General features: G+C 37.2%; 1 protein-coding gene across 2 annotated transcripts in view; it reads right to left on the bottom strand.

The window, feature by feature from the left end:
• SLC12A2 (solute carrier family 12 member 2) overlaps positions 1-15321 on the bottom strand; it is an 89947-nt gene that overhangs the window by 47160 nt on the left and 27466 nt on the right. For both annotated transcript variants that reach the window (XM_045837961.1, XM_045837962.1), the window contains exons 3-6: positions 14944-15019; positions 14547-14642; positions 3008-3147; positions 1192-1302 (exon numbers count right to left, since the gene is read on the bottom strand). In XM_045837961.1, the coding sequence (XP_045693917.1) occupies positions 1192-1302; positions 3008-3147; positions 14547-14642; positions 14944-15019 (423 nt within the window). The remainder of the gene's footprint in view (positions 1-1191; positions 1303-3007; positions 3148-14546; positions 14643-14943; positions 15020-15321) is intronic.

Raw genomic sequence — 15321 nt, 5'->3', positions numbered from 1 at the left:
GAACATTACCTCCCATGACTTATTTTGTAAATGCAAATCTATACCTTTTAACCCCCTCTTTCACCCATTTTGCCACCCCTGCTTCTCCTCCTTCACTCTCAGCCTCCCAATAAAATTGAGCAGATACTCATGAAAAACTGTGAAATCTGTGGAACTAAAGACCACTTATATATGGTAATGCCCCAGGTAGTATTGAAATTGTTTTAGTAAAGTCAATTTGTTAAATGTATAAGTAAATGGTTTATAATTTTGTACTAATGACTTACCTACCATGAAAAAATTGTCCTAATTTTTGATCCGGTAAATATTATCATACCTCATCTATAACACAAATATGTGATTTTTATAAAATCTATAAAGTAAACACTAAAAAATCTGAAGCAACTAAGATGCTCAGCAGCACCTTTGTGAACATGCATTACTCAGGAAACAAAAGCTGTACTGAGGGATATTCTCTCAAAGATACAGAAATATACAGCAATGGGCAAAGTTATAGGTACAGTTGTTCATATGGAAAAGACATGCAGGTTATGATTACTACAGTAGCAATAGCACAATGCACTTATGTACAATCTCATAAGAGCTCAAAAAGCCAGCTTTCATTAATGATAATACAAGAATAAATTCTGTGTTTTGTGCAAACCTACTTTTGCCCACCCCTGTATTTGGGTGCTCTGCCTACATATTAATATATGAATCCAGCAATTTTTTTTTACAGAAGCAATAGTACTGGCTTGGATAGTCATGATTTCTGAGATTTCAGTAACAAGGGGCAAGATTAGCTTCTCTAATCCTTAATGGCACTAAATTGAATTTTATTGCCCCCCCCATGTTAATTTTTGAAATTGAACTTGTAAGTAAATTACAAAGCCAACAGTTTAATTACGGCTACCTAATATACTGACCTGAGCATGTCTATATAATGTAAATCATAGAAAGGGCTGGAGGAGGTAGGAAGTCAAAAATGTAAAAAGTACTTGTTTAACTGGATCCTAGACTTATGGCTACCTCCAAATTTTCCCCATCTTGTCAGTTAGAAAGTAACCTTATACATAAATCTCTCTGAAAATGACCACTTAGGAACTTAGAAAATCTAAAAATGTTACGACACTTCATAGCATTCCTAAAACAAAAGCTGTGAAAGTTCATACATTAAATATTTCCAGATATTCCAGTGATATCATTACTTACTTTTGCCTCCCACTCCATTCCGGCTACCGAGATACCTAGCAGGATCACCACAGTAATGGCTCCAATAATCCTGATGTCATTGATGTCATCAATCATAAAAAGGGAATGCTCCTAGCAAAAGGAAATTATAAATGTAAGATCAAGATTAGTTATTTTAGGTAAACTCTTTAATTCTTTTGAAACATTTTAGAGCTATCACAGTGCCTTACATGTAGAAGTTGAATAAATGCCTATTTAATAAATGAATAGGATAACCTATGTAAAGCATCTGATGACATCAAAATATCAAATTAATGCTATATTTAATCAGATGCAGTAAATCAAAAAAGGAATTCCTAACAGTAAATATAAATCATAATATGACTAAATTGTACAACACTAAGGATTTTCTTAAGTTACATAGCAGAAATATTTTGCATTCATTGTGATTAGTGAACTCGTGCTTCAAATGGCCTTTTTTAGTCTGCATAAAGGTAAGAGATGAATACACTTCCATGCAGTTGTCCAAATACACTGTTCCCATTCTATGAGCAAAAAAGTATTTGTGGTTTAGTATCAATGAAATTAAAAACATATACAATAAAAAATCTGCAAAAAAAAAAAAACCCCATAAACTAAACAATAAAAGAACAAGAACTTGATCTTACTGCTTGTTTACTTACAGCCCTCCTTTCCCTCATCCTTTTGGCCTCCACTGATGAGGGCAATGCCAATCTAAGTGTCCGTTGTTTTCAGATTTTACATTTCCTAATGTACCACATACTACTGCAGAAGAAGCGTTTCAGCAAACTAACATGAAATGTCAGTTGAGGTTTCTCTCATTTAATAATACTGAATCCTATTTTTCTTCTACTGCTTTGTAACTATACACATCCAATGATTCTTTTCAAACAAATTCTCTTCTAAACTTTGGAACAGTATTATCAACTACTTTCTGGCCAGCTCTACTTAGATATCCTGCTGGTTCCTCAAATTAGACATCTAAAACCAAACTGTCCTGTGTTCTCTATCTCAAGTGAAGACTGCTGCCTTCCATCTAAATCCCCAACTCAGAAATCTGTGTATAAATCTGAAGTCCTTCTCTCTAATTTCTCCCTCCCATTACCATCAACCCACTTATTCAACATTTTTAAAATCTGTCCAATTCACCCACATCTCTCCAGCCCCTCATCATTTTCTTAATATACACTACATCCCTCTTAGCATAGCTACAACCACCTTTTAAATGGTCTCCATCTCCAGTTGTGTTCCCTCGATCCATTCCCTACACTGTGGTCAGATATTTCATTAGGTCATATCACAATATTTCATCAAGTCATGGTCCCCAACTCCAATCAAGATAAGACCTAATTTGATATTGAACAAGAATCTTCCTGGCTTGGTACTTTTTCCTCTCTCTCTAGTCTTAAATCTCTTTGCCACTTTGTATTTCAGTCATACAGAAATATTTATAGTTTAACATGTCATACTCCATCCCTTTCAGGCCTGTTTCCTTTTCTCCCCTGTCCCCTCATACCACATCCCACCTTTCCCATAAGCCTGCTGAAGTCTAGACTCTGTTCCTCAACACTCCTCGGTCACCCCCATTTATGGATGGCAAGTTAAGTGATCTGCTCCCTCTTTGTGTTGCCAAGGTCTCCTACAGTTACCCACTTCTGACATTCTAAGATTTTCTTCTTCGTCTACCTAACACACTAAAGTTCTCGAAGGGTGAGTTTTGCGTTCATCACTGCTTTCCTAGCACATATATGTTGAGTGACACATGAGCCCTCAGTAAAGATGTGGGAAACAAATGACTAGAAAAAAGGTGAATTACCTTAAGCAGCTCCACCACAGTTTCTGCAAATCCAACTACATACATAGCAACTGCAACAGCATTGGCAAAGGCGAAGATTAGGCCAATTGCACCACCAAATTCTGGCCCTAGACTTCTAGATATTAAATAATATGCTCCTCCTAAAAAAAGGGGGGGGGGAATGACAGTACTCAAGTTAGTATTTCAAATGTCCAGAACAAAGACAGACCTCCTTCAAGGAAGAGGAAATTCTGCAGCAGACGACCTTCATACTTGACTACATGGGTCTACAGACCTGCAAGCCCACTCTGTAGGTTTTGGACTTCTCAGCCTCCATAATCATGGGAATCGATTCCTTTAAATAAATCTACACACACACACACACACACACACACACACACACACACACACACACACACACACACCCTGTTGGTTCTGTTTCTCTGGAAAATACTAATACAAATATATTACAAGGTAAATATTTAAAAATCCACCATTTTCCCACATACTAGCAATGAACAACTAGAAACTGAAATTTTAAAAAGTAACCTATAATACACTCAAAGACAGGAAATACTTAAGTCTAAACCTAAAAATATTTGCAAGACCTTTGTACTGACAACTTAAAGCCCCAAAAGAATGAAATAGATATACCATGTTTATAGAATGGAAGACAATAGTTAAGATGTTTATTCTCTCCAAACTGACCTCTAGATTCAACACAATTTCAATCAAAATCCTACCAGGATACTTCACAGAAATCAACAAGGTGATTCTAAAATTTACATGAAAAGGTATTATATGAAGAAGTACTAGGACTTCCGGCCAAGATGGAGGCATAGGTGGAAGCACCATGCCTCCATGCGTAACCAAGACAGGGACAACAACAATTTAGAAACAGAATAACATCCAGAACTGACAGAAAATTGATCTGAATGGGAGTCGGACAACCAAGAAGTTGAAATAGACCCGTTCATCCAGACCAGTAGGAGGTGCGGGGTCAGGCAGCCAGGCGAGGGTCTCAGGGCAGAGAGCAAGATAGAGTTGGGACTGGGCACGTAAGGCATCCAGGGCGTGCAAGACGGCAGCAGGTGGACCCTGGTTGCGCAAGTGGCAGCTGGCAGACCCTGGCCAAGGGGTGGCAACCAGCAGACCCAGTAAGGCGGTAATTGTAAATCAAGGCATTGCTCACAACCCAGGATCCCAGCGCTGGGAAATAGAGCCTTGGGAGGCCGACTGAGGACACCTGTGGGAGTTGAGGCACAGGAAGAGACACCTAACCTCACAGGAGAGGTCCTTGGAGGGTCCCATGGTGTGCACAAGCCCACCCACATGGGAATTGGCACCAGAGGGGCCCAGTTTGCTCAGGGGAAGCAGCAGAAGAGACTGAGGTCCCACACAGAATGGAGCAAGCGCCATTGTTCTCTCTCGACCCCGTCCCCACATACAACGTCACAACCCAGCAACTGGGGTGCCCGCCCTGGTGAACACCTAAGGCTCCGCCCCTTACTGTAACAGGCTGGACCAGACCAAAAAAAGAGAGAGAGAGAGAGAGAGATAGCTCAAACAGAAGAACAAATCAAAGCCCCAGAACCCATCCTTTTAAGCGACCAAGAGATAGCCAAGCTATCAGATGCACAGTTCAAAACACTGGTGATCAGGAAGCTCACAGAATTGGTTGATTTTGGGTGCAAATTAGATGAGCAAATGCAGGCTACAATAAGGGAAATGAAGGAAAATGCACAGGGAATCAATAGTGATGGGAAGGAAACTGGGACTCAAAACAATAGAGTGGACCAAAATGAAGAAAGAAACAACCAAACAGAAAAGAATAGAGAAATAAGAATTAAAAAAAAAACGAAGAGAAGCTTAGGAACCTCCAGGACATCTTTAAACGTTCCAACATCCGAATTATAGGGGTACCAGAAGGAGAAGAGGAAGAGCAACAAGTGGAAAAGCTATTGGAACAAATAATAAAAGAGAACTTCCCCATTCTGGCAAAGGAAAGTCCAGAAAGCTTAGAGAGTCCCAAAGAAGTTGGACCCAAGAAGGAACACAACAAAGTACATCATAATTACATTAGCCAAGGTAAAAATGAAGGAGAGACTCCTAGAAGCAGCAAGAGATAAGGAGACAGTAACCTACAAAGGAGTTCCCATCAGACTGTCAGCTGATTTCTCAAAAGAGACCTTACAGTCAAGAAGGGGCTGGAAAGAAGTATTCCAAGTCATGAAAGGCAAGGACCTACATCCCAGATTGCTCTATCCAGCAAAGCTTTCATTTAGAATGGAAGGGCAGATAAAGTGCTTCTCAGATAAGGTAAAGTTAAAGGAGTTCATCATCACCAAGCCCTTATTTTATGAAATGTTAAAGGGACTTATCTAAGAAAAGGAAGATAAAAAAAAAAAACAGTATAGTAAAATGACAGCAAATTCACAATTATTAACAACCAAACCTAAAACAAAACCAAAAGAAACTAAGCAAACAACTAGAACAGGAACAGAACCACAGAAATGGAGATCACATGGAGGGTTAGCAACAGGGGAGTGGGAGGAGGAGAGAGGGGGAAAAGGTATGGAGAATAAGTAGCAAAAATGGTAGGTGGAAAATAGACATGGGGAAGGCAAGAATAGTATGGGAAATGTAGAAGCTAAAGAACTTATGACACACAGACGTGAACTACAGGGGGGGGGATGTGGGTGGGAGAGGGTGTACAGGGTGGAGATGAGTGAAGGGAGGAAAAATGGGACAACTGTACTAGCATAATTAATAAAATATATATTTTTAAAAAGTACTAGAATAGCCAAAGCAATTTTGAAAAATAAAGTTAAAAGATTCACACTACCCAGTTTCATGAATTACTAAAGCTACAGTACCAAGATAGTGAGGTAATGGATTAAAGATAATCTATAGATACTGGACTAGAATAGATTCCAGGAACAGAATCACACATGCAAAGTCAATTAATATTCCCCCCAGCTTTATTAATACATAATTGACATATAACATTTTGTACAATGTGATGATTTGATACACATATACATTCAAAATAAGGCTATTTAACACACCCTTCACCTCACACAATTATCATTTTTTATTGTTGTTATGGTAGGAATACTTGAGATCTATTCTCTTAACAACTTTCAAGTATACAACAGTATATTTTACTATAGTCTTTATGCTGCATATTCGATTCCCAGAATTTATTCTTCTTATAAGTGGAAGTCTGTACACTTTGACCAACATCTCATCACTTCTCTCACCCCACAACTCCTGGTAACCACTTTTCTACTGTTGCCATGAGTTAAACTTTTTTAGATTCCATATGTAAATGAGATTATACAGAATTTTTCTTTCTCTAACTTATTTCACTTAGCATAATACCCTCAAGGTTCATCTACATTGTTGCAAGTGGCAAGATCTCCTTTTTGATGGCTGAGTAATAGTCCTCTCTGTGTGTGTATACACATATACATCACATTTTCTTCACTCACCCATCAGTGAACACTCAGGTTGTTTCCATGTCTTGGCTATTATGAATAATGCTGCAATGAACATAATGAACACAGAGATGCAAACACCTCTCCCAAATAATAATTTCATTTCCTTCAAATACCTAGGAGTGCTGGATCATGTGGTAGTTGTATTTTTTGAGGTACCTCCACACTGTTATCCAGAGTGGCTGTATCAATTTATACTTCCAACAATGCACAAGGGTTCAATTTTCTCCACATCCTCACCAACTTTTATTATCTAGTCTTTTTGATAATGCCATTCTAACAGGTATGAGGTGATAACTCATAATTCACTGTGGTATTGGTTTGCATCTCCCTGATGATTAGTCATGTTCAACACCTTTTCATGAACTTGCTGTCATCTTTGGGAAAACGTCTCTTCAGGTCTTCTGCCATTCTTGTCTTTTCACTTTGTTTCTTTTGCTATGCAGAAACTTTTAAGGTTTTCTTGTTTGCTTTTGTTTTCCTTTATGGAGTTAATCTTATCTATCTATCTATCTATTTTATTTTTGTGACTCCCAGCAGCATAAATACATAAATCATTTTATTCACTAAGTCAGGAAGTTCTGAGTCTCAGATGGTCCAACCCATGTCTTTTTTTTTGGGGGGGGGGGGATTTAATTTTTACTATATCTTTTTTCCATTACCATTTAGTCCCTTTATACCCCACTCCCCACAGCAATCACCACACTGCAGAAGCTTTTTAGTCTGATGTGGTCCCCATTTGTTAATTTTTGCTTTTTTTCTGGTGCTTTTGGTGTCATATTAAAAAAATTAAAAATCACTGCCAACACCACCAGCAAGGAGCTTTTCCCTTGTATTTTCTTCTAGAAATGTTATGGTTTCGGGTCTTATGTTTAAGTCCTTAATGCTTTTTGAGTTGATTTTGATGAGTGGTATAAGAAAGGGATCCAGTTTCATTCTTTTACATGTGAATATCCAGTTCTCCTAACACCCTTTGCTGAGCAAACTATCCTTTTCTCGTTGAGTATTCCTGGTAACCTTGTCATATATTAGGTGCCCATGCAGTCTGAAATCAGGAAGTACAATAGCTCCAGCTTTTTCCTTTCTCAAGACTGCTTTGGCTATCCAGAGTCTTTTGTGATTCCTTATTTATTTCAGAATAATATTTTCTATTTCTGTGAAAAATGCCATTGGGATTTTTTTATTTGTATCATCTAACTTGAGATGTTTTATTTTTTACTGAATTTATTGGGGGACATTGATAAGCAAAACCATATAGGTTTCAAGTGTACAACTCAAAAAGACATCTGCACACTGAATTGTGCATCTGTCACCCCAAGCAAAGTCTCTTTCTGTCCCCAGTTCCTCCACTTTGACCACCTCAACCTACCCCACAACCCCCTTTCCCTCTGGCTATCACCACCTCATTGTCTGCATCTTCATGTTACATATAACACACACATATACAGCATATATATTTATATTTATATATTACATATATTATGTTTTTATATATTTATATATAAATAATCCAGCACAAATAATGTCCTTTATTACAAAATCATAAGCATGTAACTCTGTAATATAACAATACCACACTCAAGCACACATATGACATTTCAGGTAATGTTCTAATTAAAACTATAAATTACTACACCCATATCATTACCCTACCAACCACACTCAAGCAGGCATTACTTCTGCTGGACCCTGAATGTGTTTTTTTTGCGTAATCCCTTCACCTTCTTTCATCTGGTCCCCCCACGCCCCTCCCTTCTGACAGCTGTCAGTCTGTTCCCTGTGTCCATGCCTGTTTCAAATATTTTGTCAGTTTATTTTGTTCTTTAGATTCCATATATAAGTGAGGTCATAGAGTATTTGTCTTTCTCTGACTAGCTTGAATTGCACTGAATCTATAGATGGCTTTGGGTAATTAGGGTCCATTAATTTTTTTCTACAAAAGGGATAAGGTTTTCAACAAATAGTGCTGGAGTAACTGGACATCTATATGAACACTGATTCCTATTTTGTACCATACACAAACATCAACTAAATGTGATGATAGATGTAACTGAAAACCTAGTTATAACAGTTCTGGGAGAAAATCTTTGGGATCTTTGGTTAGGCAATATTTATTAAATATGACACCAAAAGCATAACCCAAAAAAGAAAAAAAGTGATAAAGTAGATGTAATAATACTGTTCTTCAAATGACACCATTGAGGGAATGAAAAAACAGGCCATATATGTTTTGGTTATTGTTCTAAGAACTACATTCTAACACCCTGCCTTACAAATACACAATAAGAAGTCTGTTTGCCTGTTAATGTTTGGCAAATTTCCTCTATTCTGTTGCCATTATTAAATCAAAGAGGTAGAGGCAAAGTAATAAACATGGAATCTTCAGATCAGAATTGGGTACTACTACATTATCATTGTGACTGATCACCTGAATAAGTTAAAGTTTGAAAGCAGAGACATATAACCCAGGGTGGTGAACACACAATACAATATACATCTGATTATAGAATTGTTTACACTTGAAATTTGTTGTTTATTAACCAATGTTACCCCAATAAACTTAATAAAAAATAAGTAAATAAAAGCAAACATACAGCTCTAATTCTGCAGCAGACTCTTTGGGGAACTAAGTTAAAATAATTTTAATCATTAAAGATTGGCAAAATTGAAATGTTTCAAAAATTATTTACAATGATCTGCCAGATTCACATCTGAGCTTCTTAAGGCATATAAGTAGTATTTTACTGAATTGAAAACATGTTATATTTAATTAAGCCCAGTTTCTTCAAACATTTATTTGATCTGAAAAGCTACAATTTCAAAGAAATTAGCAATGAAAGGGAAGAACTTTGGAGCTGAACTCTAACCTACAACTCCTTGCTTGGTGATGATAGGAATTAATAAAGTTATATAAGGGACTTGTTAATCTAAAAATAAAATGCTCACTTTCAAAGTAGAGAGGTAACTGGACATTTATTGAGATTAATAAGAATAGCTATTCAGGAAGCACTGGCTGAGGCAGCATCCCAAACAGTGCTCCAACTAGGTGACAAAGGCAACTGGTATTTGTGCAAAGGGAAAAGAGAACAATTACAACATTAGAAGGCGGGCATTTCTATTGGTGCAGGTAACATACAAACTAAAGAAAAAATCTGACAGTCGATGGAAATCTGATTATACCAATATAGAAAGCAATTTTCTGCCATAACATGTAAAATGTTGGCTTTTCACTTCCAATGTTTGGCTTTATCTTACAAAAGTGAAGAGGTCTTCCATTATTTCAGAGAAAAGAAAAAGACGTAAGTATATAGAAATAATTCTGACATATTTCAGATATTTTAAAAAGATTAACCAGTATAATCTGCATAAAATTTACTTTTGTTGAAAAATAAGTATAAATTATTCCATTTTTGTGTTATCACCCACACAAATTATGAGACCAACAGGAATGTTGCATTAAATACAGCAATGTATTTATAGTACAGTAAATACACTAAGAGTCAAGACCAGGGTCTCATGCCCAGCAATGAGGTCTCAACAAATAATTACCTTTATTCTCTGAACATAAACTACAAGAAAACAGGATCTTGTCTGATTTTCTTTGTTACAAACCCTATCACACATTGTTTAGTTATTTGTTGACTGATTGAAATATAAGTAACTTAACACTTTAACTTAGTCACAGAATATGAAGGTTTATATTTATATTCTCAAAACTACCTGTCTAAAATTTTATATAGCCTGAGTTTTTATTAGAAAGTGTACTGACTTCTGCTTTTAACATAATGCTCCAAAACAAAAAGTAGTTGAGGAACTTTTTCCCTTCTATTGCTCAGTTCATATAACAATATGATTTAAAGACCAGAATTTTCACTTCCATCTTATAAAAAGCTGCCTGTGGTTGCCCTCTATTTCGCAAGTGGGTCATATCACAGGTAACAATTGAGGATGGGAGAACTCTGGTGTGTGAATCTAGGAAATGCAGATCTAAGCAAAAGTGGCTGCTGGCCAGGACCGTCTAAGTTGCAGAACCTGTTGCACATAGCCCAACTAAATTCTGTAAAACCCAAATTCTCAAGAAGATTGATAGGACTTGCTGAACAGGAGAGAGCTCTGGGCAATAGCCTGTAGAACATAACTGTGTCTACTAGGGCAGGGACTGTGCCAGAAGTGAAGGTAAGGTCTGAGGTCAGTTACTTGTCACTGCTATTCTTCTTCTGTGGAGACTGAGAACTGAGGGGATGATTCACTAACCTGCTGCTAGTAACTTTAAACAGTGCCCCCCAAAATTATTATTAAAATCTAATCAAGCCTGAAACTAAACATTTATTTGCTGAGTTTTTACCTTTTTTTTTTTTTTCCAGAAACACTGAACATTCATAACTGGACATTATGACATGTTTACAAGCAGTTCATAGATTTAAAAACTACTTCCATTGCAGGTGCAAGGGGGAAAAGGGGTCCTTGTGCTCTCTGTCTAAATGTGGCAGCTAAGACTGAATGGGGGAATTGGGGAGTGAGGGGGACTGAATCAGCCTACACTTTTCCAGACTGGTATCTGTTTTATCTCTGAAAAGTACTTTTAAAGGCAATTTAAGGTTACTAGGTAATATTAAATCTCTCCTGTGGCAAAAAGCACCCAACACTAGGACAAGTTCACATTTCACAACTTCCAGAGGGCTGGAAACACATACCTTACCAAATAAAAATAAAATATTATTCAATATTAATAAAACACAGACTTTATAATTCAGTTAAGAATTAAGATATATAAAATTAAACTATCAAGTCCTACCTCAAAATAGTTCTTTCTATAAGGTAACTGCACAAGTTTAAAAGGGGCTCTTCAAATTGAAATTACTAACCAGAGCAACTCCAACAGGTAAGCAAAATTATAGGTAAAATATTTATTTCCCCATTAATTCCCTTATCAACAACTTTCAGTTCATAGGAAATTAAGATGGGTCTCAGGAAACCAAAATAAATCCTGTCATGGGTCTCCAGACATCACTATTCCTACAGTATCCCTCCATTTCTCCTATCTAAGCCTTTGGCACCCTGATCCTCGGCATCGTTCTGGCTCTGTCACTGTCCTCTATGTAACCCTTTCAAGGGAAGCAATCCAGTCAAGTCCTCAGTGGTTGAGCTAGAAGAGATCAGATTCTTGGTCCCACCCTACTAAATCTGCAGGTAGTTTATTGTTAGGAACAGTGAACAAAGTCACACATATACATATATTGAATTTCTTAAAGTTTGTTTTCAACCATAACACCCTATATATCTTTTGCTCCTTGGAAAATTTTGTTGAATAAAATCTTCTTGTTCCAGGGAGATCCCCAGTCTGGAATTTGCTGTTGTCCTCCTATGGTGTCATTTAGTAAGTTCCTCTCCCCCCTATATGCGTATTATATAAAATGATTCCTGGAGCTGCAGGTATGATGCAATTCAGATTCAACTTGTGGGGAAACGATACTTCACAGGTACTCTTACTGGGGAAAGGGTTTACAAAGTTGTAATATTCTAATTCTCTTTCCTTCTTCTCATATTAAGTATATTATCAAAATTGTAAAAATCTTTTATTAATTTCTTGGTTACATTGAGTCCAAGGAAGGAAACTTTCATTCAGAAAAGCTTTGTTCAACATTAGATTCTTCATCTTTACCAATTTCATAGCATTCCCTAGCATGTCTCAAAGGTAAACACAGATTTTTTTGTGTGTGTGATATCTGTGAGCTCATGGATTGTACATGTTTTCATCCAAATCCGTTATTATTAATAATAATCGTACTGCTGTTCAAACTGTGAAAACTTCAGTCCATATTAGCTTCAAGTCAGCTCCTGGGTCCTTTGGACATAAAATTAGCCTTTGTTACCTTCCCTACTTTCTGATGTGAAAGGATGTCTCAACTCCTCTAGCACATCTCTTGCCCAGATCTGGAATCAACCTTTTCTCCAAGGTCCCCTGGTTCCTTTGAATAGAAATATACAATGTGGGCACTAGGGGTGCTCACTGCTACTGGGATGATTATTTGTTACAGGTGATTTCTGTGGACAGAGTGAAGCAATATATACTTTTGCGATAAAATCTATGGGTCATTACTGATCTGTTACTTTCAATTTAGAATCAAGAATACAGGATGCAATGTAATCTCATCAGCTTAATGCCTGCATTTACTTTCTCCCATGTGGAAAATACTGTTTTCTCAGGAAACCAATAAATCCTGTTAGGGGTCTCCAACTCCATGAGGCACCTAACAGAGAAGACAGAAGGGGCTTACATTCACTGAAACAATCTCCAAGAAGTGTTCAGTGTAGATGATGCAACTCATTTATATTCTGTAAAGAATTAGCCAGGTGTCCAAAGTCACTACTGACAAGTGATAATGAAAGCCATCTAGCAAATCTTCAAAGTCTTTAGATATTTCTTTAATTAAAGCCTTTCAATTTTTCCTGTTTAGGTTTCATTACTTCAGCAAATGTATTTCCCTTCTCATGTGTATGAATATCTGGTAATAAGAATTCAGAACTGTATGAGGCAACGGAATTTTCCCTGTAGTTTTTTCCTTTGTGAGCTGATTCTATCATTTTGAGGGAACTTGGGCAAAACTGCAACATACAGTAATTAGTTGGGATACATCATTATGCACTCCACATTCTCATACATCCTTAGTGTCCCAGGACAGAAGACAAGACAGTCTCTGAGACAGATATATTTGTGAATATATATGAAAACTATTGGTAGTATTGAAAGATGAAATAGGTTTTTAACCACAGTGCAGGAAAATCTATACCCCCCATAAGTTTGGATTCACATGGAGAATGGCCTGGGGTTCATGTTGCCGGTGGCTTTATGCCCCACTCCCCCCTTGAGGCTCACAACCTTGATTCAAAGAGCTGAAGATAAGGAGAAATTCTCTGAATGATTTCCTGACTCCTTCGAACACCCCACCCCCCATTCCCTTTCTCCTTCCACTCTATTCCCTGATAGTAGCAGAAAGAAATGAAGCACGGGGCACCTAGGGCACCTAGTACACAAGAAGTCAAAAAGCAACTTTTGGTGTTGTCTGATAAGTCTTTGGACACATCCACATCTTATGCCCCAATGTTGTTCAATCCAGGCTTCATGCACACATGAAACTTCAGCAAATGGTGATCATGTCCAGCATAGTCACAATCATATGGATGTAAGCTACCAGCTTCCCCCAGGACCACAGTGATCTGAATCCTCTGAGAGAATGGGGGGAAATGGGTCTCAATCTGGGTCTCTCTCTACCCAAGAAAACTACAAATCAGAAATTGTGTGTATATAATGTCCAGTATAGGTCTGAAAAATAGCTGAGGCAGATGGAACAGGTTGATAGTTTTCTCAGGTGATCTGCTATGATGACTTTATAGAAGCTGGTACATATTTCTTCTTCTTTCTCTAGCTGAATGATGAGTTTTTGTTTGGAAAATGGAATTCTTTTCTTCTTGTTCTCAGGGGTCCCAGGGCCATTCTCTTAGTCTCCTGGGTACTCTTCCTGAGAGGGTAAAAGCTTAACTAGGCAGATCTTATGAATTCCAATGAAAGAGGCCTCAGGCACCCACAGAAGACAGCTAGAGTTGAGGCTATGAATTCAGGGTCCCAGGGATAACCCACAACAGTTGTTAGATAATGGAGAAAGAACTGTGCCTAAGTTTCCCTCAATGTGAAGGAATGAGGTTACATTTGTACAGTACAGACCAAATACAGAACGATCCTTAAGCTCTATTGATCCAAGGGCTGAAACCTGGGAGGAGGCCAACAGGCAGCCCAGTGAAGAAGAAACCTAATGAGAAGCTCCATTCTTGCTACCAAATATAAAGAGCACCCTAAATAACTTAAAGCACATAAGTTGTGTATGAATGGGTCAATATAAATTTTTACATTCAAATATACTAGCTTGAAAGTGTTTAGTAGTAGCTTTCGTATCTATATAGACGGATATATTGCTTTTTAAAGGTAAAAAAATAAGATTTAAATCTCATTTTTTTTTAGTAACAATAATCTGATGACAATGATATGAAAAGACTGAATTTACCTCCTCGTACAAATCCATTCGTAGCTATTGCTGAAGTAGACAATCCTGTGATGGTTGTCACAACAGTGGCCATCATTATTACAAGGACTGACAGACCTTTAGAGAAGAAGAGACAAGACTGAGAATTTCACTCTTATTTAAACATGCCATATTTAGAAATGGTCAGTCCAAGTATACTAAATTTCAAAATAATTACCTTATTTTTATCCCATTTTAGAAATATAAAATCAGAATTATGAAAAAAGTAATATTAAGACAACAATCTTGTAGAAGGGAGATGAAAGCTTAGAATGATTCCAACTACTTCTATTTGGTAAAGTTCAGAGCCCAGACATGCACCACGCTACTTCTGTTCATTCATCTTTAAATGAGTCAAGCAGTAGGTAGCTTCACTTACCTATTCCAGCTTGACCTACAATCCATGATAATCTAATAAAGAGCATCACACCCCAAATGTTTAACATACAACGTACCTGGAAAAGGAAGAGAGGCTGAGTCACAGATGAAAAAAAGTGATCAAGTACATAATACAGCACAAATTCTATACTAGCCAAAAGGAGGATAACTACATTTAAATCTATAGGAAGTCATTTTAAACATAAGTCTTATCCCAACCTTTCCTTTAACAGTTTTTTAAAAGAGGTAAATGAGAACCTCTTAGCTTAAATTAGCTTAAATGTGAGCTAATGCAACTAAATGTATAATGTAATATATGACTGGGTATATATGTCCATACACACATCCATCACAGTTATCTGAAGCACCAGAAGCAACT

The sequence above is a fragment of the Phyllostomus hastatus genome, unplaced genomic scaffold (genome assembly GCF_019186645.2).
Source record: "Phyllostomus hastatus isolate PE091 unplaced genomic scaffold, TTU_PhHast_1.1 phas_contig_254, whole genome shotgun sequence".
Classification (NCBI taxonomy): Eukaryota; Metazoa; Chordata; class Mammalia; order Chiroptera; family Phyllostomidae; genus Phyllostomus; species Phyllostomus hastatus.
This window is presented reverse-complemented; position numbering and strand designations above follow the sequence as displayed.